At 40.6% G+C, this 27,835-nt stretch overlaps 1 protein-coding gene and 1 long non-coding RNA gene across 4 annotated transcripts in view; one reads left to right on the top strand and one right to left on the bottom strand.

Moving 5' to 3' along the window:
- Snrk (SNF related kinase) overlaps positions 1-22,528 on the top strand; it is a 103,658-nt gene extending 81,130 nt beyond the window's left edge. For all 3 annotated transcript variants that reach the window (XM_022831580.2, XM_022831579.2, XM_022831578.2), the window contains exons 4-10: positions 7,435-7,695; positions 9,434-9,583; positions 9,721-9,919; positions 10,120-10,816; positions 11,782-12,004; positions 14,989-15,396; positions 16,293-22,528. In XM_022831580.2, coding sequence (XP_022687315.1) covers positions 7,435-7,695; positions 9,434-9,583; positions 9,721-9,919; positions 10,120-10,816; positions 11,782-12,004; positions 14,989-15,396; positions 16,293-16,777 — 2,423 coding nt within the window. In that variant the 3' untranslated portion in view covers positions 16,778-22,528. The remainder of the gene's footprint in view (positions 1-7,434; positions 7,696-9,433; positions 9,584-9,720; positions 9,920-10,119; positions 10,817-11,781; positions 12,005-14,988; positions 15,397-16,292) is intronic.
- A 1,005-nt stretch (positions 22,529-23,533) lies between these two features.
- Positions 23,534-27,835, bottom strand: part of LOC111259510 (uncharacterized) — a 10,804-nt gene continuing 6,502 nt past the window's right edge. Inside the window, exon 2 of the long non-coding RNA XR_002679678.2 lies at positions 23,534-24,295. This is a non-coding gene — a long non-coding RNA (uncharacterized LOC111259510). The remainder of the gene's footprint in view (positions 24,296-27,835) is intronic.

The raw sequence follows: 27,835 nt of genomic DNA, 5'->3' as shown, positions 1-27,835 counted from the left end.
GTTTGATTTTTTGTAGCAAAGGAAGGTGTCTCATTAAAAAAAAAAACCACCGTAACTACTAATTGGGTTTATCAAAAATGTGGCTTACACTTTAAGGTGGTGGATACAGAGAACGAATTTGTATACTTACAAAAAAGCAAGTTTCATAAACGTACTTTATATTTTCTGTAGATAAGACTCGCACGCAGTTTACAATGTTCGCGGGGATCCGGCTTCAACAAGCCGTTTTTTTTTTTATTTTTTGTTTACAGGCTTGTATTCCTCAAAATAAGAATAAAATCACTAAAGCCGATTTGAAATCTCATTTTTCCCACTGTTTGATCAGTTCTCTAAATATGATGTGCCATTAACTAGCCACCCACTATGCAGTTTCTAATCCATTATAGTTGACCATATTTTGGAAATGATGGACTGCGTCTAACTTCTCTGACATCTCAGCACCACGGACTCTAATGTAAGTTAAAAATGTATGTACCATGTATTTCTGTATCGATAATATGAAAACGATTTAAAACTTAAATTGCACGCAGCTGCCCGCTAATAAACCAGAATTAAACGCGACTCGTGTCCGTAAAATCTAGGCTGAGGTTCTGGACCTGTTTCAAACAGGTCCTTTTCTTGTTAGCTTACAAGATGTATATGAATACTCCCCGCTGACAGTCATAAGGAATCAACAAACCTATCTGACTCAAACAAACAACCGGATCCAGCGAACGACCTAGTTGAATGCGATAGAAATGAGAGTGGCAACAATCGTACATATATGTCGAGTTTATCATTATATACGATACACTATATCTATCCCCTCAGCTTAGAGAGGGTTATATAAAACTGCTGCTGCTCCTCAGCAGATCTCTTAATCGTTTCCTAGGTAATAGCCGTCCTACTTTTTTTTGCTGATACAGTTGCAATTTGATTTAACATGACCGGATTGATACGAAACATGTTGTTGAGACAAGTCAATACGAAGCTGATCAACGAATGGTGTTTGAAATATATAATATATGAAGACTATACATATTTGTTCACTCTATACAATCGCTTCATAAAGACTCGAGTACTTATTTTCGAATAAGCCAGCTTAATCTGTTGTGTATACTAGATACTAGTTTTCTCCACGTTATCAACATCGTAGTATTGCAGTGTTTGTGTATCTGTATTGGGAGACACACCCAGACACGTGTCCAGTAGACATTCCGTTCAGTCCACTTGAAACCATCCTCCAAACGTGTTTCTAACCTAGGTTTTTTTGCGTTCTCTCGCCTTTAGCGTGAACCACTTGATCAATTCAGGTGTTATCTATTGGCTCCGTGTTTCGCCCAGAGAAGATAGCTTGTATCCAGCGACCCAGGTATTGCTCAACAAATGATTGTCTGTCATTTCGTACGATCTCTTTTCTTTACCTATCCTCTTTTTTAACACGTTAGGTCTAAGAGAAAATACAACGAGCATAAACAATACTAATGCTTTGTCTATCCGCGGATCGCGACAACCCACTTACTGGGTTCCGCAGCTCAAATAAGTCCTGTGTACCATACGTTGTTCCATGGAATAAGGTTGTCAATCAATGATGCCATAGGCCGTCAGGCTGCAGAAGGTCACGCACTTTTGGTTCATTCGAGTCTTAAGGTTTGTTTTTACGCATGAAGTTTCACCCTTAAATCGGTTAAATCTAAATGTAGTTCTATCAACACAATTTACAGGTTGCGCAATCATATATATAGTATAATTTGAACACTTCTATATATATATATATACCTATATATACCTATATATATATATACCTATATATAATGCTTGGAGTTGTATGCCCGGAATTATCGTCGAGCATAAAATGAGGCGACTGGTAGCCAGTAAGAGCACTGTAAGTTGGCACATCGCTGCTAACGCTTTATGAGGATTTTCTTTTTTATTGCCGCTAGCAGTATGAAACTTACTATTAGCGACGCTACATGCTGCCGCTAGAAGAAAAAAAAGCGTAAGAAATAATAATAAGTGTTCTCTTCCTTTTCTAAGTAGAAGGAAAAAGGCCGCGCATTTCTACCTCAGGTCAGCTTTAAATTAAACTTTAAGACTTGCTCTCACTGTAAGACCAGCGTAGGGGCCAACCCTCGAGCTAGCCCAAAACCAAATGTTAGTAATAAAATAATCAAATTGATTTTATCAAAGATATCCTAGAAAGCCAGCTTATTTACACTCCTGTGATTGATAGCATAGCTGCGACACCAATTCCATGGCTGTTGTTTTTGATAGTATGTTTTAGGAAACCAAAAATCAGAGATGCTGCGCTTCTATGTTTGACCTTGATCGAAAGCTAGTCTTAGTTCTATAGATGTAACTATCTAGAACAAGGAAGATACGTTTCTTTCAGATACATAGATCTGCATATTTTTCAAATGTTTTAAATCCAGGCATCTCTCCACATAGCGCACCTGATCATAACTTTTTTAAGTACAATCATTTTATGGACGCCTGTTTGTTGCTTTGCGAAGTAAAGTCCAGCAATCGGTAGTAGCAGGCGCGTCGAAGTTCAGTTCTTTAGAATGACTTTGTTTTATCCTTCGTAGTCGATAGACCGACAGAGATGAGTCCACAAGCCTTAATATGGGATAGGCTGTAAGTGTATATGTATGCTTATCCTACATACACATATATGCTTGTGTGTCTGTAAATTTAAAGATCAGCAATAATCTTTCAAATAGGACAAGCATTATCCCTATAGAACCAATTTTTTTGCCGGTTTCTAGCGTTACACTTTTGTGGACGCGATGCGAACCGAGCAAGGGTTGCCCCCCACTAACTCTAGAATCTAATTAGTCGCAATGAACTGATTATGTAAGCCGGTCATTTGTTTGGCATATAGTGTCAATAACATACCTACACAGTTATTAGAAAGGACTAAAATAGTTTGGTACTTAGGTAAAATCAACAAGTGGATGAAACCATCACCATGTGCCGTCCGGCAAACTGGATGCAAAGATGTCAATCAATTGCAAAGCTGAATTTACCTGATATCTCTTTTTTTATTAGCCAATATACACAGCTGTTAGTGTTACTACCCAACGAGGTGGTCCGTAACGGTAGTAGCCGTACAGTGCGGTTGTTGAGAACATTATGAGTCTCTAACACATCTATCTCTCTATCTCTGCCCTAGAATTTCTAGCCCTGCACGATGAGTTTCGGTCTGTAAACGTTGTGATTCATATTCATAATAAGCGTTCACCGCACAGCCACACGCTACTAGCACCAACTATATCGCGCGTCTACTTCGTATCAAATAGGTGGCTTATCATATAAAACTGCCAATTACGATTTATGAATTTCTATCTTTAATTCAATCCTATACACGACGCTACAATAGGTAGTTCCGCACAACGCGCTTCGATTGCCTCGTGACCTTCGGCACTTTCTAGGACCTGTCCTTTGAAAGTCTTCTTATATATTACGCTTGCACCTGTTGGACAATCGTTTCGAGTGTCAGTATCAATTCTATCGCTGACCGCTTCAAGTTGGATTGCTGGGAGAATGTCGCCTAATGCCACGGACGTACATCGACGTACACAGCCATACAAATCTGACTTTAAAAGAATAGTTTTGTCGTACGTCCAACAGCCGTTGCGGATTCAGTTAGAGCCGTTGCAGCTATTTAAAGCGAGTAACGATTCTAGCATGACTGACTGGACGAGCTAGGTCATATCTGTCTATATCAATGACGCGGATGGCAATGCTGATTGTGGTTATATTCGGACTTTACTAAGCGGTTCCTACTAGTTGCTCGTCATAATCCATCACCTTGTGCAAACCGCTTAACCAAACGCTAGCTGTACGATGGCATGGTCGTATAGCTACCGTCCACCAAGATGTCAGTACTATTCTATCTGGATTCTATGCATGGATCGAGTTACGAGGCTAGATACATTAAATCAATGGTGGGGGTTGTGACTAAGCTCGTCGCGGAGCTTGAGTGCTAGCGTAGCCCGACGTCCCAGCAAGGCCGAGCGGCACAGAACGGAAGCGGCCGCATCAGGAACAGCAGCAAATTCCATGCCTGTCTCGTCACCGTCTCGAATATCGCGGTACGTTGACGCATTGCGATCTTGGAATTTTCTGAAGCGAAAGTGTTCCCCACCACCCAAATAAGCCCGACGAACGAGTCAGCTAAAGAGAAGAAAAGGTTTCAGCGAGGGACTTAAAGGGAACCGGGTTTTGCTTGCTTGCCTGCCTGCCTGCCTGCCTGCCTTATAAATAATGGGTTGAAGGACAATTCGCCGGACAGACGGCTAGCTCTCTCACTATTGACGTGGGTGATCGCAGATGGCACCGCCGCAGATATCTGGCTGCCGCTGCTCTTGCGGGTCTTATGGCAACTACAGCTGCGGAGCCGAAATGAAGGAGAAACTGTGTTTCGTTCGTCGGTTATAGCTTTCACCAAATATCTATCATCTCCGCATTGTAATGTTTTAGAGTCGTGATGGCCGGGAAACGAGATCGAATTATAGGAAGGTAAGCAAAGTGAACTTTGTCGAGCTAAAAGTTTCATACTGGCAGAAATGCGAAAAAAATAGATCGGGACTACTGTTTTATGTTGTTTTCTGCTCAGACGATGTACTGAGTATTGATTTGTTATTATGAACTTATGTTGTTTGCAACATTCTCTCTTGTGAAAACTCTCTCAGAGTCTCTTGTGACAACATGCTTGTTTCCGACTTGTGTGGTTCGTAGACTAAGTGAAGGTAACTTTGTTGCATTTGCTAATGTTTCTATTCCATCCGTAGACCAGTTTTTGAATAGAACTGATGCCAGCTTCATTCCACTAAAAACCAAAGTAATGAACGCTGCAAGAAAGGAACGCGGAAATTGAAATGTCGAGAGAGAAAATTTACATTTGCTACCTGAAATATATCTCCTATGTATGATCTGACCTTTGTGTTTTTGTCTAGCTCAAGGGTTTCGCCCCTTACATAAATATAAACATATGCCATATGAGAAAAGCGCACACAACCTTTTTAGCAGACAATTTAAATTTAGAACCCTAAATGATTTAGGTGTTCCGTGAGACAGCTGGCGCCTAGCACAATGCATTGTATAATTTTACCAATGAATGGCATTATGCACTATCCATGGGATCCTGCCCTGCCTTATAATGACAATATGCAGCTGCTAGAACCACGACGGCATTCGAGGAGGTTACACTAAGCAATAAACACCATTTGCACCGCCAACGACCTACGATGGGATTTTGTAAGAAGAGTATCGACCTCTACACAGGCTGACGAAAGTTTCATTAATGCCACGGAACTCGTTTCAGATATGGGAGATTTAGGATAGGCGAGCCACAGTGTATTTGTACAGCAACACGTGCGGGTGTGATATGCAGTGAAGAACCGAATCGTCTTCTACGGGCGATAGGACGTGAAAAACACCTTTTTTTTTTTTTGTATCCTGCCTATGATATGGCGCATGTGTCCCAAAGAAATAGGTTGGCCTGTCATCTGAGAGCATGTTAGTTTTTCTTTAGCAAGTAACTACGCATAGTGTACAGCGTACCGCTTATGCATCACCTCGATTTCCTGTCAGCACTCGCAATGTGTACGTAAGCCTTTAGGCACACTTAGAAGACGTACGTAGAAAGGAACAAACAGTTTCCGTAGAAAAAATATATCTAAAGCTAATATGATCTATATTCTGGCTGTAACAACAAGCTATTTTTACAATGTCCGTATTTGTTGTCACGTGTCCGTTTTCAGCGATAGAAAGCTAGCAGAAAAACTAGTTGAACAAACCAATGGGACCGGTCTGGGCTTCATTCAGGAGAACAGTTATGTGCAGGCTAGCCTCTGTTGATGTTCATTGTGCGAATCGAGGAGCTGTCTATTTGCGCTCAGTAAGGTCTATCTCGAACAAGTTCTCGACGCATGCCACACTGCGCTATAATTATAGAAGCTCATCATTCCTTTGTAGAAATAAACTTTCTAAATATACGCAACGAGAGTTTTATGTTGCGTATATGAATATGATATAATATAGTAATCTCATACATCTAATTGTAGGATGCTACCGAGCAAATTCATCTAGGCGGTCATAGCCATCTTCGTGGAGCTGTGCCTATCACCCTTTAGATATGTAACTACCCGCACCAGGTTACGACGGAAACAGTCTGTATAAAACGTTAACCACACACTGACCAAGCTTTCGGTATTTCTACATCTAAAAAGCAGAGTGGCCATTGGCCTATGTTGCCTTAATCCACACCTGTAGCTTATTTATGGGAAAAGCATCCACCATCTCAATCGACTTCCATCATTTCGTTTGACATTTTAGTCGTATTGGCTTCTCGTCTGTTTAAGGTTGAAGGAAACAAGATGCCTCAGACGGGCATTTACCCGCCAGTATTCGAAATTCGCTCAGTGTTCGTAGACTCTACTGTGTTCTTTGCAATAAGTGGAACCTGTATTTGGAAGTGGCAGTCTTCGATTGAACGCGCTTCGATGTATATGCTGTATGCGAATGCAAGGTAGCCATGCGGACGAATTATATCTGTTAATTCAGTTGAAATATTGGGTAGCTTCATCAATAAAACAACCAATGTATTATAATAATGTTTGCAATTAAATTAACGTTACGTCTACAAACGTCTATGCATTTCTTCCATTCCCAATCTCTACGTAAAGTGAGAAAGATCTAATTAAATTAAATCTTGAGCAGGACTGGCCGGACAGGGGCAATATACGTTCCTATGGCACATGCACCTCTAAAAAGAATGGAAAACCTCGCATTCATAAATAACTTCCGACCATTGTCGGGTAAGCCTCCTTTAGCTACCATATAACATTAGAACAATTAAATAAAAATTTGGCAGACAAAGAACGGCACACCTGATCGGTAGGGTTTCATTGCAATCCTTATTAAAAAATTATTATTAAAAAAAAACCTAAAACAATTACGCCATTAGGTGTTATTCATACTGTGCATTAGGAACATGAAGGGGTATATGTACTGCTTTGTGTTTTCTTCATTTGAACCGATACAGCGACGAAGAACTCTAGAAGTTCTTAAAATATATTTTTCTTTGTGCGTACTATCTCCGTTCTATTTTTTGTATTTGAGTGCCGGCAGTTCAGCGAAATCGACAATCACTGACGCCGTTCTCATGGAGGTTTCTGAAGACAACTTCCCTTACTTTTTAGTATATCCAGCGCTTGTCACACATTTGCAGGTTAACGGAAGTTCCAGATGTTTCTAGGAGACATGGTACATACTTTTACAACTACTATACGTCATCTGTATTTGATGCCGTCATATGCACATATGCTGCGTAAAAATAGGGTACTCAACGAAACGACTGCGGGATTAAAATTGTTGATCTTATTTGAGCGCCCATTATTAATCGCATTGATTACTAGTTTTGACTGAGCTCATTATGATTCCTTCCAGGTCTTTCTGAAGAACACGCGCGTCGCTATTTCGGCCAGATTCTGTCAGCTATCATATATTGCCACAAGCTTCACGTAGTTCACCGGGACCTTAAGCCCGAAAACGTCGTTTTCTTCGATAAGCTGGGTGTCGTTAAGTTGACCGATTTCGGTTTCAGCAACAAGTTCTTGCCTGGAGAGAAACTAGAAACCAGTTGCGGATCGCTAGCCTATTCCGCTCCTGAGATTCTGTTGGGAGACTCTTACGATGCGCCGAAAGTCGGTAAGCAGTGGAAATATACCCCTACGCGCATGTGTGCTTTACCATGTTTCAGGTATAATAATAATTTCCTGTCTCTAAGCCACTAGCATTGCGTGGACCCGTAGTCCATGTGAACGAGTACACAAAAGAAAATAGTCCCGCAAATTAATTAGGAAGTGGATAGCAGCCCAACGAGATAGCTAGCGTTATTCGTGTCCACTGAAGACGGACTCGTTTCCAAATCAACTGGGAGTAACTTATGCACGTGGACGGCTTATAATAGTCGGCCGTAACCTGTCTCGGCTCTTCCTCACATCCTACGCTAATAGAACTTAGAAGCGGAATGGAGAATGTCGTCTATTGGCTACAAAAAAGGGGCTTTCATGTAAAAGCGTCCTTTAGCAAGTAGGCTCAGTTAGCCGTCTTTACGTTATTGATCTAAAGAAAAGTTATATTGGTGATAGTTTCATTTATAATCCACTCCATCTATATGCCAAATTCGGTTTTCTCTGATCATTTATCTGGCCCCAGTGGTACATCCCGATATGCTTAAACAAATCAGATTTAATAAGATGGCTGTATTTTGGAAATATGCCGACAATGTTTTTTTATATCTTTCAGGCATGTTTTTAACATTAATAGAAACTACATCATTTGCCAGCATATGGCTTTGACCTAGGACAATAGAGTTCGTACTTAGCGTTTCCATGCGCTGGGGGTGGCAGACGTCGAAAACTTCAATTCGAAGGTAACGAACCGTCGCAACGAGGCATTCCACCTTTTTTTGCACGTAAAACTATTAGCATCAGGGTGGCAAGTTTACACTTATAGTACTTTCAGTCGAATCGCAATTTTTCCCTTACGCAAGAGGCGTTCTAGTAGGAACTTTCCGGTTGTTCTATTTCGAATAAAGTGGAAGATTCGAATCAAGAATACGTTAAGGGGAGAAGCGTAGTTTAGCGTCACTTAATAGGCCCTGATGCCCTAAAACGCATCACCGTGTACGATTCAGTAAAGGAATAGATTGTTTCTGTTTATCTGTATTGTAGTAGAAGACAACTAGCAGAAAATCAGTCCTACAATTACCATGCCTTTTCGTCAAAGGCAGCAAGGTAATTGTCCCGTACAAATAGACACGGGAATTAATTTTAAATTCACTATTATACTCAGTGCATTAAGAGAGATATTGCTGTAACTATGAAAATATTGTTCGCTGCATTCTGATAGAATGATATGTGTAGTATATGAAATGCGCAGTTTTAGCCTAGAGGGGCACATTGATCTTCTCGAACCATTGAGCTATGGTTGTAGCATGTTGACACTTCAAGAAGTTTGTATACAGTTTTTTTGGTTACTCTCGTAAGATTATGGGACCGTTCTGGGAGCCTCTTGTTATAGGTCTATGCTTGAATGGAAACCTTAGACTGAGGTCGTTTAAAATTATGGTCGATTTCGACGCTGGTGCAGTATCTTGCAGTGAGCTTTAAGCCTATAGATATAACCTGTGATGGTCTAATTGGAATTGGCTGTCTTTCATTAAAATTGCAGTATTTTCCAAGCTAATGTCTCTTATTGACTGTGTATGACAATACGCGATGCCATAAAGAATCCTCCATGTAACAGAGCACTTTTTCTTTTGCGTAATGTCGTCTTTCTCTAGACGTCAAAAGATTACAGCGTTAGCGTCAGACGATAAAGGACTTGTTACAACTAACTCGCTTCGTAAGAGCTAACAGTTGTCACCGTTTGTCAATTTCAGACATCTGGAGTTTGGGAGTATTACTGTACATGTTAGTTGTTGGACGAGCGCCATTTCAGGAAGCCAATGATAGTGAAACGCTTACAATGATTATGGATTGCAAATACCACGTTCCCGGACACGTTTCTCATCAATGTAAAGCACTTATAGGTGTGTCTATTCAATAACGTTTCACCAGATGCCTGTCTGTCGAGCTCTCAATGTTATCCACCTGCCTACAACTCGAAAGGAAAGAAAAGCCTCACTATTTTTCTAATCTGCCTTGAATATTGTTTTGTCGCCTTTAGGCAAAATGTTAGTCCGTAGCCCAGAAAAACGAGCGACTCTGGAGCAGATTGCCACCGACGAGTGGCTACGTGGTCTTGACGTGGCTCAGCTGGAGGCTGGACCCCTCGTAGGTCGTGAGCAGCTCTCCGAAGATGAACACCAGCTGATTGTACATAAGATGGTCCAGGGAAATATCGCCTCAAAGGAGCAGATTCACGAGTATGTTGGACCTATATGTTGAAGCTAATGCTGAATAATTTGTCGAAACGTTATGAATACAGTTCGTATATGCTTAGATTAAGTCTATCTGCCATGACATTGCTCCTGTTCGTTTGTATCCATTTTCTTTTAAAATAGAGATACGTTTTTGTTTATATATCCATCTCCTTTTGTTTGTTCCCGCGTTTCTATGTACGAAGGGCTCTCGAAGAGAACACATATGACCACATAACAGCAACGTACTTTCTTCTCGCGGAGAGGAAGCTTCGCTCTACTCGATTGGGCGTCAAGACGCCCACCCGTGGACGCAAGCAAATACTCGCCCAGCCTCCACGGGTCGCGCCAGGCGCCCAGGCGACAACAGGAGCCACAACAACTACCAGTGCTGATCCGCATGTTACAGGCTGTATGATCTCACGCATTGGAGCCGAAAAAGCCGCTGGTCCCGTTACCTTGCCCGACTCGCCTAGAGCGAAGACAAGTAGCGCAGCTACTGTAGCCACCGCATCAGAGACAGCAAAATTTCCAAGTGCTTCTACTCATCTGAACAACAACAATAACAAGGTTCATATCAAGGATGGCAGCAATGGCTATAGAGATAATAACACTAGTTGCAGCAATAACAGTACTGGGCTAGAGGCAGTGGTAGACAACGCTCGACCAGCGTTGATGCAGTCGACATTTTGGACCCCGATGAGTACAGGGTCGTGCGTAGCCGGAAATACGGCCGTGGACAATGCACTGAGCAGCACTGGAGGTAATTCGCTGGATGCGCTCATGATTCCTGCGCGCTTGGCTAGGAAATGCAGTATCGTCCGTGAGGGCGAAGAGGACGAAGCCGGCGCTAGTCCTGGCCCCTCGCCAAAGATCAGTGCTGCAACTATACCTGTCGCAACGGTTAGTATCAAACTTATTAATGAAGAAATTATGTGGAGTAAGCAGAGCTTTTGATAAATCTATAAAATGTGTAACGGGAGAATAATATATCTCGCTTGTAGAGTAGAAAGGTGATTGAGAATTTAAGGTGTTGCCTCGAATCTGCTATGACATAATTTATGTTTTTCGAGCGGTACGCAGTTCGTACGGACAGTGTGCATCCTGTAAAATAAACGATGCCCCTGTCAGCCATATCGTCAAGCCATGCTTAGACATTCCAAGGCCACGCTTCGTTGTCGAGTGAATTGAGGGAAATTATTAGAATTTCTATTATGGTTATGTGTTGTAGGTATAGCCATTTCGGCTCTTTACCTCATGCTTTCATAATGATTAAAAGGTTACTGCTTTAATGTCATGTAAACGACTCTAGTTGTCTGACATGATCGTCTAGCAAAAATATATAATAGCTTTATATTGTATAATATTCTATTCTTAATACCTCGCGTTAACATTTTTCCCCTATCTAGGTTACTTCTCCGTGAATAAACAATGGGAAAGCTATTCATTTTTGAACATTTTTACAGTATGATCAAAATAAACCAACCAGGACATAAACAAGACAAAAAGCCGCTTAAGACTGCAGTTAAACTAAATACATTGTAAAAAAATGCCGCCAAAGATACTATTTTCTAATAAAAACATACGTGTTTTAAGAAAAGCGCAAAATTATATTTTTATTCTCTTATTTAAATTCTCTATAATATCTTATCTATTTAAATTATATCTCGACCCTGCTGTAAATTATGATATACATTTTTCACCATCTATTGCTATACATAATATTAATTTTAGAACTAGACATTTTAAGAAAAACGTTGCTTATTACTGTCAAACGTCAATCAAAACCCAATTTAGCGTGCCCTTGAAAATGGTAATGTAATTTTTACCCTTATTCGTCGAGCTTACATAATGTAACATGGTTACAGATTATAGAAAAAGGGTCGAGCCCAGCTAGCGAAGAAGGTTCATCACCGTGTCCAGGCCATCCATCTGCAGGGGCGTATAACAGCAGTGTCCGACAAATGCTCTCGCTGCCGACTGGGGCTGGTGCAACTGGTTCCACCTCCCAGCAGCAGCTGTGCCCCTCTGGAAGTTCTGCCGAAGACGAGTCAATGGACAGCGACGTTAACCAGCAACTCAGCCCTGCAGGTAATAAATCTTATTGACACGTTTGTATAGCATGAAAGACTATTTAGTCAGCGATTTCGTTGCTAATTAGGTAAATCTGAATAGAAGAAATCGAAGAACGATCGTTTCTTTCCTAAATTTTTCTATCACTCTGTCGAAATGAAGAGTGAAAGCGCGTGTGAACCGATCATGGTTCGTTTCTGCTACTTATATGTTCGCCCGGGACGTAAATGACACCGTTATGAAATAAATGCATCAAAAAATTGCTACTCATTGTGCTTAATACACGACTCTGATCTCTCGAATAACTTAGGTTTACAAGCTCCATGTGAAATAACTTCAAAGCCTGTTGCAGTTTAGTTATTGTTTATAATAAGAGAAGAAGACAACAAATAATTAAGTTGCTTGTCTCGGCCAGCTTTGGCGACCTTGTCGAGTCCATATAATCTAACGGAGATTGAAATACCATAGAGATGTAGGCCTTGTGAGATGTCTTGGATTTGTCTAAAGGTGTGGCAGAATGGTTTTAGAGACCAATGTCTACATTTTCATTCGGTATTATCTCCTTACTGTGCTAGGGCAAAAATGCCCCTAGGAATTCCGTTTACCACTTTCTAGACTGTGCTCCGTGTCTCTGTTCTGAGAAAAATCAAAGCTTGTATTTATTTGTTTATCCAAAAGTATCCAGCTAGGGTATACACTATAGAGCCGATAGAATATCAACGACGAAAGCTTTAATTAAATGTTCGTGGTTTTCGTATTACTGACGAGAAATTAATTTTTTTTTTTTAGAATTTTCTATGCTAACCAGCCTATGAGAATTCTCTTAGGCTGAAAAGCACCTTTTTTTTTTTTTTTTTTTTTTTTTTGATGGAACTGTAACGGAAGCGAAGCGGAGCTTTGTAATTAAGTTGGAAGTAACGCATATGAAAGAGATTAGTCCAGACATATTGATACACTATCAGCTCGTTACTTTCGTTCATAATGATTCGTATAGCAAAAAAAGATCATGTGTGTTTAGATGATATCGTTTACGAAAAATTTTAAGTCACTCAAGTATTTTTTACGTTATCTACGACGATCATTTTCTTTCTGCAGGCTGGCTGTCACGACTTCAGTGGCGGCGGATATTTTTCCAGTTGTGGATATAAAGACTTTACCCAATTAGCTAGATGAACTCATGAGCCTCTATTGTGTCAGATCTGACTTTACTAAATGAACCAAGTTAACGCTAATCGATAGTCCCATATTGACTGGCCTGCACCTCGTAGTCATTTTTGTACCACTGATTAGTTTCCGTTGGACAACTGCGAGACTAACGGCAAATAGCAATGGCAAACAGAACACGGGAGGTAAAGAAAGTTTCAACTGCCCCTACTAAGTCCATACAGCGGAAAAGGGATCTATACTTAAGCCTAGAAATCACCAGCAGTTCAATACATTGCGATATGTAATGTACCGTTGAATCCTATCAAAATCCGTGGAGTTAGCCATCCGTAGTGGCCCTATTTCAGACGTGTCTCAACCGTGTGATCTCTCGATTTACCCCGAGCAAACTGCCGATAAAGTGCTAATATCAAAAAGCAATTCAGGTTCGCTCCCTGTAGCCAGCTTCGAATTTTCATCTCACCACCCTGCCCACAACCCGATCACGCATGATAAGAAACAATAATAAATGTGCCATATATATATAAGCCTTTCGTATACATGTGAGCTCATTGACCACAACGTAGATGCCTATGTGTTACTATGCTTTGCTAAACTATTGAATTACTTCCTTCTGGAACTAATCAGTTGCGCCGGCCGTATGTGATGAGCGAAACGGGACACGACGACCGGATATCTGTAGTAGACCCTTGTATCAACTGTTTTGAAATCGGCTCTTTGTTCCTTATATCTCCCGATCTCAACCTGCATAAATTGTTAACTTACACTCTCCAAAATCGTACCCCTGCGCAACATCTCCTCTTGAAGTCGAGTGTGTTTAGGTACAGCGTGAATAACGTGCAACTTCGCAGGCCTACAGAAAGCAAAAAATACTCATCCGTTCCTTTTGATGACAGAAAACTTAGGATTCATGTTTTATGCCTAAAGATATCTGACGTAACCTTCCATCAACACGTCTACCTTCCATACAGCAACCAGCCAGAAGTTACAGTCACGTAATCCGTTGCTAGCTACTAATCATGTAATCAGTCAACAGTTGGAGTGCTGGATGCTCTTACATTAGAAACGCTTTGAAGGTTTTCATAAATGTATGCACTATCAAAAACGAGCAATATACACTACAAGATAAAGCAAAAGTTTCTGGACAGTTACGAGAACGTTTTCCAACGCTATATGAAGACATCTTAAACTATCTAGATACTTTTTTTCTTTATATTGTATGTAAAACTTAATCAAAAGAACAATATAAATAGTCAAAAGCGTAAAACTGAGTAGAATCACGCTTCTACGTTTCCACTTCTATTAGTACATCTCTAATTATTAGCAAGCATGACATGAGAAGGGTTCAGAGCGCTCTGACGATAGACATGTAGCCAACCTTCCTCGATCATCCCATTTATGTTTGATTTCACCGACTAAACGAAGAAATACTTAACTCGAGTTAAACCGATATTAAAAGATCGACCATATTACTATTTTATTGGGTTTGCCGTATGCTTTTGGCGGCAGATACCGCCTGCGCTGTCCTTTTCTATCCTAGTCAAACAGCAATCAAAAACTAACGAATCACTAATTATAATAACTGCTGACACCCTTTTTTTTACTGTGAAAACTATAAGACTATACAATTCAAGTGGAAAGGAATCACTTTGTGATATCGTAGAAGAAATGCTCCTTGTCCCATTGTGTGCACTACTCATTTCTTCTTTAGCAATCATTAATTGTGGGTCACCCATCTGGACCATAATCGCTTGCTAGCTAACCGTCTTGTCCATGCTGCCCACTCACTATACCCACGCTGTTCGATGCCCTCGATGTACTGCTCGTTCATTCGCCAGGCCAACCTGTGGGGCGTAAGTTGCACGCTGTAAAGTCCAGTCCACAGCTTCTGCAATCCGCTGCCGCCGCAACATCCTCACCTGCTGCCGTGACTCCCGGGAACACGGGTTCCTGTACGTCGGCCTCCACGAGCGGTGGCCAGGCCATATGTACGGCAGGTGGAGGGTCAGCGACGATGACAGGTGGCGTTTTGACAGCTGCCACCCAATTAAATGCGAGGCCTGGAAGCCTTGTTGCCGGCGGACTCAATACAGCTTCGAGGCATCGAAGGCTCAGCTGTTCGAGTTCCGAAAATGATGATGACGACGATGACCCAACATTCCGTAGGCTGGAACGAAGTAAACAAGAGGAGGATACAGAAGCCGAAGGTCGGCGAAGAGATTCGATTGCAGCACAAATTAACCGAGGTAAATGACGTCATTTGTAGAACTAACCTTTGTTTTCGTTCAACAATGGGTGAATATATGTGTGTGAGAACGGTTTTTTATGAATAATCTTTGTTTCTTTTATGCTGTTGCGTGCGGTGCGATTGCGTTGGGTTTGCTAAGTTTCACTGTTGCACCCTAGGTACAGCGTGGTTAAAAAGTGATTGATCCAAACGTATTTGCTACTAAGCGCTTAAAGGTGTACGTTAAATGCGGTAACAACTTATTATAATAACTTAAATAAGAAAAACTATATTTTGGAGCACGGGGGATTGTGCTTGAGGTTCCAATAGCCCTTTACGGTTCTAAGCGGAGTGTGCTTTCTTTTAAGTCAACTTATGTGTAACTTGTTTCATTTTTGTCGGTTCTGAAGTACACAACACAACATTTGAATATGTATGTCTTTACGAACGAACGAACGAATCATATAGTTTTTAAGACAGCCTCCGAAATGACACACAACTCACTAACCTCTTAATAGATTTCACCATTTTTAGGCATTCTGTGTATGACTAGTCTGAAACCGCCAGATAAGGACTAATATGATCTTCTCTTTCGAAGATGTCCGGTTCGCTTAAGCGGTTTTGATGAATTTGGACTTTATTTTTTCAGTGCAGATTATTGCTGTTAGTAGTATATAACATCAATAAGCTAATTTGACGTCTTATCTTCAAGGGGACCATTTACATAAACTCTAGCTTGCACATATGGCCATGAATAGCAAAGGCTAACGATGTACGGGTAACATACTGTCATCAGCACCCAAACATTGTGTATGTCTTTGTACCATAAAGTGTATTTGAAACTAATTCGCTCCTCTTTCTTTCATATTCTTTTTCTACCCGTCGGTTTCCGTTCGACTCCTGCTCTCACAACAGAGAAACGTGCTTCGGCTTTATCCGTAGCAGCGACGCCTCCTGTGGCCACTCCCGAGACGGAAATATTACCAGCATTAAATCTCAGTCATCTCTTACGGCATGATTCAGTACAATTTATGGATAAGAGTGACTCGTCCTCTATACACGGAGGCAACGAAACCCATCACGAATCGACGAGCTTACGGGAAAGTCGCAAAGTCAACGATCAGTCTCCAATAGATTACAGAGATGAGGTCGTCATTCAGGCCGTCCCGCGCTCACCTGAGCTCACGCAGAGCAAATCAATCGACGCATCGATGAGTAAATCAATTTCAGCTTCAATCGCTGCCGCCAACAACAACAACAACAACAACAACAACAACAACAACAACAATAACAACAACAACAACAACAACAACAACAACAATAGTCACCAAAGAGGAAAGAATCGTACCAAACGACTAGTCGATGTCAAGCTCGCGTCTAAATGCTGCAGCATATGTTAATTGGCTAACACTATAAAAGAAAAACATCGCGTTAGGCTTACCATCTACGAAGGAACCATAGTTGGAAAGGACTGTGTGAGACAAGTGTATGAGCTTTTTCAAAATGTGCAATCAGGAGAAAGGTGGGGTCGCGGGTGGATTGGAGAAATATAGTGATAGACAATATAGATTATTATTGTTCTTAGTACGATTAGCGATTTGCACCAGCATCCAGGATGGGTAACAGGCCAAAGGTTCGTATGATGCTGCGGTGTATGGTGGAGAACGGTGACCCAAGCGATTTATGTAATATTATGTTTATGTATCTTGTACGAAGCAAAATCTAAATGCTTCCTTAATTAATTCAGAGTGGGTCAGTAGGATGTGAACGCGTTACTCGAAACAGACGGCAGTCGGGTTTCTAGCCTTACAAAGCATGTAACTATTGCAGACAGCCCGCGTATGCTCTCGTCTCGTAAGGCTCACGTGTAACAACATGATAGCTTGTAAATCTTGTCTATATTCTGTTTTAGTAGAACACCAGCTGTGTCCGTAATTAGCACGGCATTTGTAAAGAGGCGTGAATAAACCTATTAATGACGATGCAAACATTGACCCCCTATTGAATAGTCCTGTGTCTTTCTAGGCCTTTCAATTGTACTTTCTTTCTTGCTGGTATTTAGGCAGCTGGTACGGCCTAACCTCAAGCTGCGGATGGAGACTGCTACATTGACAACCAAAACCGAAACGCTGATCATATAGGCATTAAATGTTACCGGCTGGAACTATCGGCATATATTATACCATATACATACATCCGTAGATAGTATAAATGAATCTATTTATTAAAAATGCTAACGGATACTGCTGAACGAAGCTACTGTTATTATTTTTGGAATGAATGGCTGGGTGATGCCAATTTCAACAGCGATCTTGTAAAAAACTGATTGATTCGTCTGAGGGTAAAGGCGAATGAGAGGGATCTGAAAGAGGTCGGCAAAAATCTATCTCTGACGCCGGCCGTCTCATGTTTTCTCAGTCAGCAGTGCCAGACTTCTCTGCTAAGATATTAGGCAGATATAAACTTGTATGATTTTTCGTTTTTATCATTAGACGGCTGATTGCTCAGTACTGAGATAATTAGCACAAATAAAACATAGTTGTATGCGTGCTCACGTTCAACAATGGATCTGTGTCTTCGTCCCGTGCCGACAGATATCGGTACGACAAAACTGTATCATCGAATAGAACAGAAAATACGAGTGAGACATGTCAACAACTATTAGTTAATAATTCACTATGAGAATTGCTAGAACGCGGCTGGAAGAGACGACTGTATATCTGCTGCAATAGGACCCAGTGGCAGCAGAAACCTGCTTTGCAATTATCGTCGCCGTATAGAAGGCGTCGTGATTGTGGAGCTCGTACTATAGATCCCGGCTATCGCCAACAGCCGTTGGCACTCTGTACTAAATAAGAAGAATCTGTAAATTATTTCGCATATATATGTCAATGTTAAAAATATAGCCATAAATACGTATAAAAAAATAGCCACAGAACGACAAAGATCGGAAAAAGGAACGACAACGGAAGCCAAAACCAAGTCTAACTATCTAGCTACTTATCGAAACGTAGATAGCAAAAGATGACCATACATCTGTAGGAGAAAATTTCATATGTTCTTTCAGAGATTGAATGTGAAACTATTCAAAAACCCATGCCCTTCTACATGTGTATATAGGACGCGAATATGTATTGCAGAATCTCATCTAAAATTGTTTGATTGGAAAAGTAAGAAAGGGAAGGAAAGGAAACATGGCTCGTGGTAGTATGATTATGTACTATATTACTAGTAATTATAGTCCTGTACATACGGCATTCATCGTCGACCAGCCATCGTCCAACTGTCTACGATATACTACTTCAGTTCAGATGTTAGTTAAATAACATGTAGTAATACATGTTTGCTACCTCCACCAAACTAGTTGAAACTGTTACAAGAGGAAACAGTCATTACACAATCAACCACTCAATTCTCTATAACTCAACTAACTCGAAAGAAAATCATTTTGGCACATTTTTAAGCAAATCATGACATCTTTGACTATTGTTCTTTTCAATCCGTGTGTATTATATGTCCGAGCTCGCTCAACATGGAAGACTGACATCTTCACGATGGGCCTGCTGGCCAGCGCTAAGTGAGGCGAGCGTTTATACACGTTAGGTAAACGACATGCCGCTGCAGAGATAATATAGTAGCAACGGAAAGCTCTCCTACTGCTGTTGCAAGGTGCTAGCATGAAATCTTGCTGGTCACATTGAACAGTTCGTTTTCCTCTGAATCGGCCCCAAGCGGGTTCTTGGCAGTGATCGTGTTTTCAATCAAAGTATGTATCATTATGATCCTCTGTCGTTGAAATGGTGAAATCTTCATTTTTTTTGCCGCTATACAAGTTTGATGTACGGGAATCTGTTTAGAAATTTGGCTGAAATTTCCCTATTTGGAAGCTGTTGAAATTCTGCAAAAGAAAACATTGTAATCTGTGGGAATAACGCCTGGCGAGTATGCGGATGACGAAGAGCCTCAATCAATACGTTCTGCCATCGTGCTTCTTGCGATCCGAGCTCAAGTGCCATTGTGCAATAGCAGCGGCTTGCTTCTGTTTGTTAGTACTGGCTGCTTAATGTAGAAGTTTTTTTCATTAACTCCAGTTGTTTATGATGATACATCCTCGACCGTAATAGATGATCCAGGACTCCTCGTACCTGCACTAGGCCATCCAATAAATTATAGCAGTTGTACGTTTGGCTAGCATACTGCCCGACCGGTTGACGCACCCGGGTGATATAGTTTTCCGCCATTATGAAAAAATATCGATTTTCATCACGAGCCATAACAAGCAAGTGTTTTTACTTGTTTTTGATACTCACTCAACCACTCATCCAGCACCCGTTTATTTATTTCATTTGTTATACCAACCTGACCGAGACGAACAAAAATGGTATATACTTACGTCCTGGCTGAGTACCAATGGCTTCGAGATAGGTCAACTATTGTTAGAGCTCTCAACTCCTCGTTACTCATCCTTAAAGGGATCTTCCACGGGACCCATTTTGTAACTGGAATTGTTTTTCTAAAATTCTCGGAACCAACAATTCACGCTATTATTCAGTGGTAGAAGATTTCTTATGCAATGCAAAGTTTGCAGGGCGAGCTGTCTCCGCCGCCGCTGTTGTTGTTTCACGATGTAGACCATATTCAGAACCGAACGGATATTTGTTGACTCACTTGCTTGCTGAAAGCCCGAGTGACGCTCTCAGATCTCAAAGAGTACAGATGCACCTTGAATAAAGAGGTGTCTCGAAATGTCCCATCAATATAAAATGGCACCATCTTGAAATATGCGAATCAGGCGCTTTTTTTTTTTAAATTTAAAATTAATTTTGATTTCTGTACAGCAAAACCATACGACATAACCAATACAACCTACTTAACGATGTTAATTTATATTTTATTATAGCTACCAATATATATATATTGGCCTATATGCTTATGGTTTAAATTAGAAGCAGTGGTCGAGACTGTGGCTGTTTTGTGCGGTGTGATGATGATGATGGGGGAGAATTGTTTAGGTCTGCCGAGAAAAGTACTATTCGCAGAAATTAATAGCCTCTTTATACAGGGAAAATCTGAGTTACCGTTACTCTGAAGTAATAACAAGTACACTTTCTTGACAACGAAAGTAAAAGTCGAATCTCATAGACGGCACTACACATTCGTCTCTATTAGTATTCCTTGGAATATGTAGCCTGACAAAAATTAAATACGTTTAACTTAGCAGTAGCGAGCTTGAATTGAGGGGCGAATAAGAATGCTTACCTCTATACGACTGCGCGGATGGAGATGTTTGTTTAGATAGGACCTTGCCTTGCATCAGTGTGGACCGAGTGTAAATGTAGACACCTGTCTGGGTTTTTACTGTGCTTCATATACGAATACGAGTGACACTGCCCATTTTCAACATTAAAGCTGAACTTGCACTTTCTATGACTTTGTTGCAGTATTGAATTTTAAGCAGGTAACAGCTGCTTTGATTTACCGCTTTCCCTCTCTAGTTCGGTCCTTAAGAAAATTAATGGGAGCTGCGTATCGAGAGAACATCAGCTCATCTAAACGCTCATCTTCCATGAGAACAGCTCAATTTCAGTGAATGTCAAAACGTGGAGTACGTTTTTTAGGTTTAGAAACGCCCTTTGAATCGTGTTTTCAGCTAGAAAGTTCTCGTCGGCGTGCACGTCATAACCCTTTCGGATCATTCGTTCAAACGATAGGTTCATGTAACGCTATTCGTTGCCGCCCGACGTACTTATCTTTGGTGTACAGACGTTAAAACAGTAGGATTTTCAAACCGAGTTACACAACTGTGCTAGCAGCTTGGTATATCAAAGAAAATGCATTTGATAGTCAACGATTGATTGCTCGCATAGAAAAGAAACGATAAATCAAGAGGGCTAAAATTTTGCGAACATTTATAAATATGAAGTTGAAAAATGGGCACTGTCTCATATTGTAGCCTGGTCACGGACTGCGTAGAACAAGTTCCTGGCGTGTTGTTATAATCATGATAGTAACGGCACCACAATTGCCGATCGTACGTGAACAGGCATTAGAGGACCTGTAGTCGAAATTAGTATTATACTGATCGTCATTATGTTAGATCTACACGTACCCTTGTAGATATCTGCGTCTTGTTTCATTTGGGAAAGCAGACTGCGTCGTTGCCCATCTACGATGTTCTGTGTCGATCGCGTCGTACGAAACCCGGAACTAGTTCTATATCTATGTAGATAGCTTTTAAGCAATCGAAAGACATATTACAAATTCAAGAGGGAAGGCTTGGCGCGTCAATACATCCCGCAACGTGTTGCTATGTATAAATACGTCTTCGTCCAAACGTCAGATGCGCAACGATTCCGAGGTTGTTAGCAACGTCACGAGAAGCTTTAGAAGTGAAGCAAGAATGACGAAAAACGATTTCGATGAAATCGTGCGTTAGCCACTTCACAAGCCTTCACACAAACACTTATGGCGTCGCTGCAGAGTATATATATATATATATATATATCACAAACACACGTACAGCAATTCTGTTGATTCGTAACGCCAGCCAAAGTAAAAAATCAACTATTCCAGTTGTTCGGCAGATTTCATAAGCAACACTTTCCCTACAAATACATGATTTGTGTGCTTACAAGACACCCGGCTTGTCAAAAAGGTCAAGGTCATATACAGGTCTATCCGTACGGAGAGACACGCTTATAGGAAACTGGGCACGTGTCACACGTATGGCCTCGAAGTACACCAGACCTACAAGTAGGAAGTGTGGCGTGAGCCGGGACACGCTAAGGTGGGAGAGGCGCAAAGAAAACTTTCCAAGGTAACGAGAAGAGGTGGTAAACCATGTATCTAGTCGGCGAAAGATGCTTTTAGATGAGAGGAAACGAATATGAGATGTTCGGGTGAAGTACTCAAATATCATTTGCTTATTTGGCTAATTAGAGTGAATATTTATATAAGTATACTTAGATATTTTGAGGAGGAACAAATGGACGCAATGATATGATCCCAAAGCTTCACTACATTTATAATTTTAAACTGTCAGTGGGTACGAAGCAATATGTATTATCCTGTCGGTGTACATAGTCCATTGAAGACTGTAACTAAATACACAGCTGAGACTTAATAAAGTCATTTAAATGTTGTTAAGCCAAGTTGATGGTGTACGCGTTTTTGTTTTAGTCAGTCGTCGCTGAGCGTGATTCTACCGAATTAGCGATGTAGTACGCTTTCTATCGATGGATGAGTGCCAATGTGAAAACGTTTGCACTCATTGTGTAGTACATATGCGGTATGCTTTTCAACTAGCACAGATATTCGGACCTATAGTATGTGCTTACGTCAGTAGTAATATATTGCTTGTTAAGATTCATAGCTGGATCAGTCAATTCGAAATACTTCCTTGCAGCTATCTTTAGCGGACAGACATATCCATTAATCTATGCTATTATGTATCAACATTTTGTTAGGAATTAGGTCAGTTATTGGTGCCAAGTGCGTTATCGATCTTTCTACGTTCTACTAATCGTCATATGGCGACGATGAGAGCATCGACTGCTCCGATAGTTCGGGGCACGTAGGGTTGCCTCTTGGAAACTGGGTTAATATATACACTACAATTTCTGATTGCAATATACGATCGCCCCGGCGTCAGCACGATAACCCTACACAATGGCATTACCATAGTTACGGTAATAAGGAGTAAGCCTTATGTCCATTTAGAAGATCGACTAGATCACGCCATGCTGATGAGCGGTTTAAACTGCCGCGATTTTAATCCTTCACAAACGCAGCTGAAAAAGTAATTAGACGGAGGTCATGTCGGCATCCGAGTAGTCGACGAGCTTTGCTCCCTGATTGACTCTTTAATGCTGGTGCTTCGGTCGCTTCTCGAAACGGAGACACGAAGTAGGTTTGGTATCGAAGCGGTTACGAACGAAACAAAATGAGAGAAAAACACCATCTGTTTGAAGATGAATTAGACCTCGGCCATGGATGCGTATGACTTGAATATACTGCACAGGTACATCAGTCGATCGGACAGTCGATTCCGGCCATAAAGGAGATGCTTCGTAAGTGAATGATCCGAAGTTGTATCACCGGGAAGAGGTACAATGATGAAAATCTGACCCTTTACTACAATACGGAGAACTACGTAGTTGGCTTCCACAAAATTTGCGTGATTTTATTTGACATTTTCATATAATCATCTTACTCTATTCGTACCACTGTCATGCGTGCTTCCACTAAACACTATTCTGCCAACGAGACACGATATATGACACGCTACTTATCCTTTAAAACACTAGTTTTGTCCAAGGTTATTGACAAAATAAGTGACTGAAGATCATTTAGTCTGCCACAATGACAGTGTGAGCTACATATGGTATACAAATTGAAGTTTTTTTTGTTTTACAATTCTAACTCTGATCTTTTATATTATTATAACATTAATCTTTTTCTAGGAAGAGTATCTAATTTTGATGCAGAATGTAATCAACCTGCGGCCAAAAATAATCGATTTCTATCTTGCTGTCACTGTTTCTTCTGAGTGACGGCTACTTCATAACTTCAGTGACTATAATAACATGTATACGTACAGAACGGTAATACGTGACAACGCTAACAGAATCAAGTTTGTATTGATTCGGCAACAAGGTAGAGTGCAGATATTTGCATTTTCTCATAGCACTTATTAATAATAACTTCAGTATGTTATCTGGTAGCAGATTTGAATTGACCTGCTATAGAAAACGGCTAATGGTTAACGCAGACGTTTGTCCTGAGCGGATATCGTTGTGTCCTACAAGTATGAACGTAATGCTCGAGGCACCGTACTTGAACACATCGTTAATAGGACGGACGGACGGACGGACGCTGCCTCACGGCCTGTCAGTGAAAACGTTGCCATCTGAATTCATCTGTAATAGTTGGACAACATTAATGAGGCGTAAAAACCCCGCAGTCAACAACAGGTTTTTAGTATGTTTCTTGGAATTTAGCGCGCATACTATCTGCTAATAAATAGATTCATATTTAACCTTGGCTTTCTATAATGAATAATTACTGTTCCGATGTTTAGAAACACGACGCTTAGATACCTAGCAAGGTAACTAAGTATAAGGCTTGTTGTTTCGAGGGGTCACGTCGAGCATTTTCGGTCTTGCCTTATCACGGGCTGCGAGACCTTCAAACAGAGTGATGCTTGCTTGCTTACTCTATTAGCCGCACTTTCTGACACCTCTTACTGCCTTTATAGGTGAAGTGCAATTTCAGGCCGACGACATTTGCCATCAAAGATAGCTTTGAAGCTCACTACATCTTCATGAACATAGTTGTCGTAATTCTTCTCGTCCTAGCTAAGGCATACAGACACACAGTTTAATAACTGGCTGTTTTTAAGGGCACAATGTTACGTTAAAACATCGTAAATTTACTATTCAAGCATTAGCGGGTTAATTCTATGTTGCTAGTTCAGGAGGTCGTGCTCCAAACCGTAGTTCCGTTAATTATTTGCATAGTTTTTTTTTTTCATTTTTTGCCTTGCGAATATCTATGTAGGCAAAGGTCTAGCTAACTTTCAGGCCTACGGCGAATTTAGCTACAGTTTATGAACGTATCGTTTATGTGTCCTCCTAACTAAAAGTGACTATCATGTTGAAATACACTGAAAACACTATCACGTTATTAAACCAGTGTTAGTTTATTGTACATATGCATATGGCTATTTTTTCTGGCTATCGTAATTCGTATACGAGAGCATATTAGTGGCTTTTATTATATTCCTATATAAGTACATATATATATAGCTATTCGTAATACACCTTCACATACGTATACGTTTTCGTTATAAACACTATCGTATGGAGCACAGAACATATAAATGTAGCTTTATATACAGTACAATACGAAAGAGAAAAGTGTAGGAAATATATTTTTTTTCCATATGGTGTGGTAGTGACTTGAGCACCTAAGTTGTAAGTGTTAACTGTCTGGTTTTAGCCGCATGACCCGACTAGCCCATAACTTCTTAGAATACTACAAGTAAGTTTGTATCGCATCACATCTTGGAATTTCGCCAAATTGGCCGCCACGAATTCACGAAATTCCGTGGATTTTTCTTATCGATTTGGCTTCTGTATGGACTAACAAGGGTGATTTTACATTAGAATACATCTTCGATGGCTTCCTGACTTGCTGTGTTTAGGCTACGTTCTGATCTCATTTCAAATCTCTCCATTAAGTTATATAAGTTTATAAGTTAAATGACTACAGCGCCCTTCCAGCGTTGACACGACTGACATAGGCCCGTTTCGACAATAAGTTTAACATCGTTCGGTTCGATGTTGGTTATTACAGCAGTTTAGTTAGAGCGGAATATATAGAAATATTAGAAATTCTTATCAGCTTGAATAGGCTACTTGTTCCTGTAGTTAATATGTGCTCGATAGAATTTTCGTCAATGGTCCTGAGCGAGACAGGCAGATTTGAGTACAATAGGCGTTTGTTTATGTTTTAAAAAGAGTCGCGAGGACCCTGCGAGTCCAGAGAAGGCTTTGGTCGGAGTGTTACCTTTGAATATGACAATGAAAACTCTCGCGATGGCTATGTGGTATTGAGCGAGTTGATACAGACGTGTGTAGATTTTTGGCGTTTGCAGGTGGACTGTAGACACGTTTTTCTTTTTTTATTTATACTGCCTTAGCTAAATTGGAACTTGGAACAAAGAACTGCGCACCTTAAACTCGCACGATAATCGCTTGGCATTAACGTGGTTTTGGCAAAATTTCACTACTTTTTAGCAGTTTAGTGTGGGCCGGAATATACGCCGTGAGTACGTCGCTTTTTTACCTTTTATATAAATCTTAGAGAATTAATCAGTTAGGCGCAACGTAAAATCTTTTATTTTCGTTCAAAGGAAGTAAATACGTCCAAGTAAATTTATCAACCTGTTTAGCAGTTAAGAGGCCTAAAGGCCCTTTAATTTTTAACTCGGATCCCAGTTTTTTGAGCGCCAGCTTTTGTTCTTCCACCTAAGTAAAAAATGTCACTCTTAGCGTAAACTATCAAAATGACAATTAAAGACGGGTATCTCAAAGCGGAGCAGATTGGCAATGGAAATATCGCAAGTACCTTACGAGCGTACGAATGTAATGGCATGATTACCTTATCCGCAGTATCGTGCACATATAATACACGTACTTAAATGTCCATTGTATAGCAAAAACAGATATTTTATTCTGTATTTGTTAATGCGTGCATGTAATAGGCACATATTTATGGAAGTTACTATTTCTATAGTATTTCTGTATCTATAAAACAGACATCTAGGTTTTTATACGGGTTTCATTGTATCGCCCCCTCATTGCTTCATCCCCCAAAATCTGGGGTTCAACTTGTATAGTGCTACGTGCTGCACTTTGTAGTAATTCAAAAATGTTTAGGAATAATGTCGTAAGTTTTTTTTTTATTTCAGCAAACAAACAGGTATCTGTTTTTTTACAAAAGGTCATTAGAAAAGTCTCGGTAAAAACTTACGTTGTAAATTAACCATGCGTTCATACAGCTATGACTGTACACTGCACGTTCATGGCAGACATAGAAAAACAGGACAGTTTAATATATATATATCATGCTCGGAGCAAAAGTAATACTATTAAAAATAATTACAGTATTGTACCAGCTACGATGTTTTTGGAAAAAGCGTAAACCAACAACAGCTTATTTACATGACATCATTACCATCATATACTCAGTACGGTTTAATTATTCTCTGCGTATGCGTTTATGTATAGCGCTTGGTGACGGTTCGCTGCAGTAACCCCTCAAATAGGTCTCTGCCCCCATTCTCTTGTCTTCCACTTTTATGGTGGTTTATCCACTAATGTTCTAACCCTACATCTTCGTTTACTCGACGATGCTTGAGTAACCGCTATTTTTTTCGATGCATTTTAAAGGGCAATACATGTTCCGTTGGGAGAAAGCCTTTTAGACCGTTCGTCGTTGAAGTGCGCACCATGTAGTTGTAACTTTGCCTACAGATCGTAATTAAAATTGCCTGTTTTCGAGCGGTATATGAGTGGTTACAGTCTTTTATGGTGGGGGATCGTCAGGCACTGGTTGAACGGACTGGGAAGCTGTTGCTGAACAACTGGATGTTTCCGCAGAAAGTCGGTACTTTGGACTCTCCTGTCTTGCTTACCTGCGTTCTCGTTGACTTTTCCTATCTATTAGAAAACGTATCCAGATAAACGCGGTTATAGCAATCATAGGTAACGCGAGTAGCCAAGTGCCATGCTTTGAACGAAATAGAGAAAGGCTCATATATAAAATAAACAACACCAAAGCGACGGACAAATTGTCCCGTCTTCCATATCCTGACCTCCAGTTGGCACCACGTCTAAACGATAACAGCGGATATTTAGAAATGTGACCCAGACCCAAATAATTGATAGTCAACG

Source organism: Varroa jacobsoni, unplaced genomic scaffold (assembly GCF_002532875.2).
Source record: "Varroa jacobsoni isolate VJ856 unplaced genomic scaffold, vjacob_1.0 scaffold_340, whole genome shotgun sequence".
Taxonomy (NCBI): domain Eukaryota; kingdom Metazoa; phylum Arthropoda; class Arachnida; order Mesostigmata; family Varroidae; genus Varroa; species Varroa jacobsoni.
Note: the sequence above shows the minus strand (reverse complement) of the source record. Positions and strands in the feature narration are given on the sequence as shown.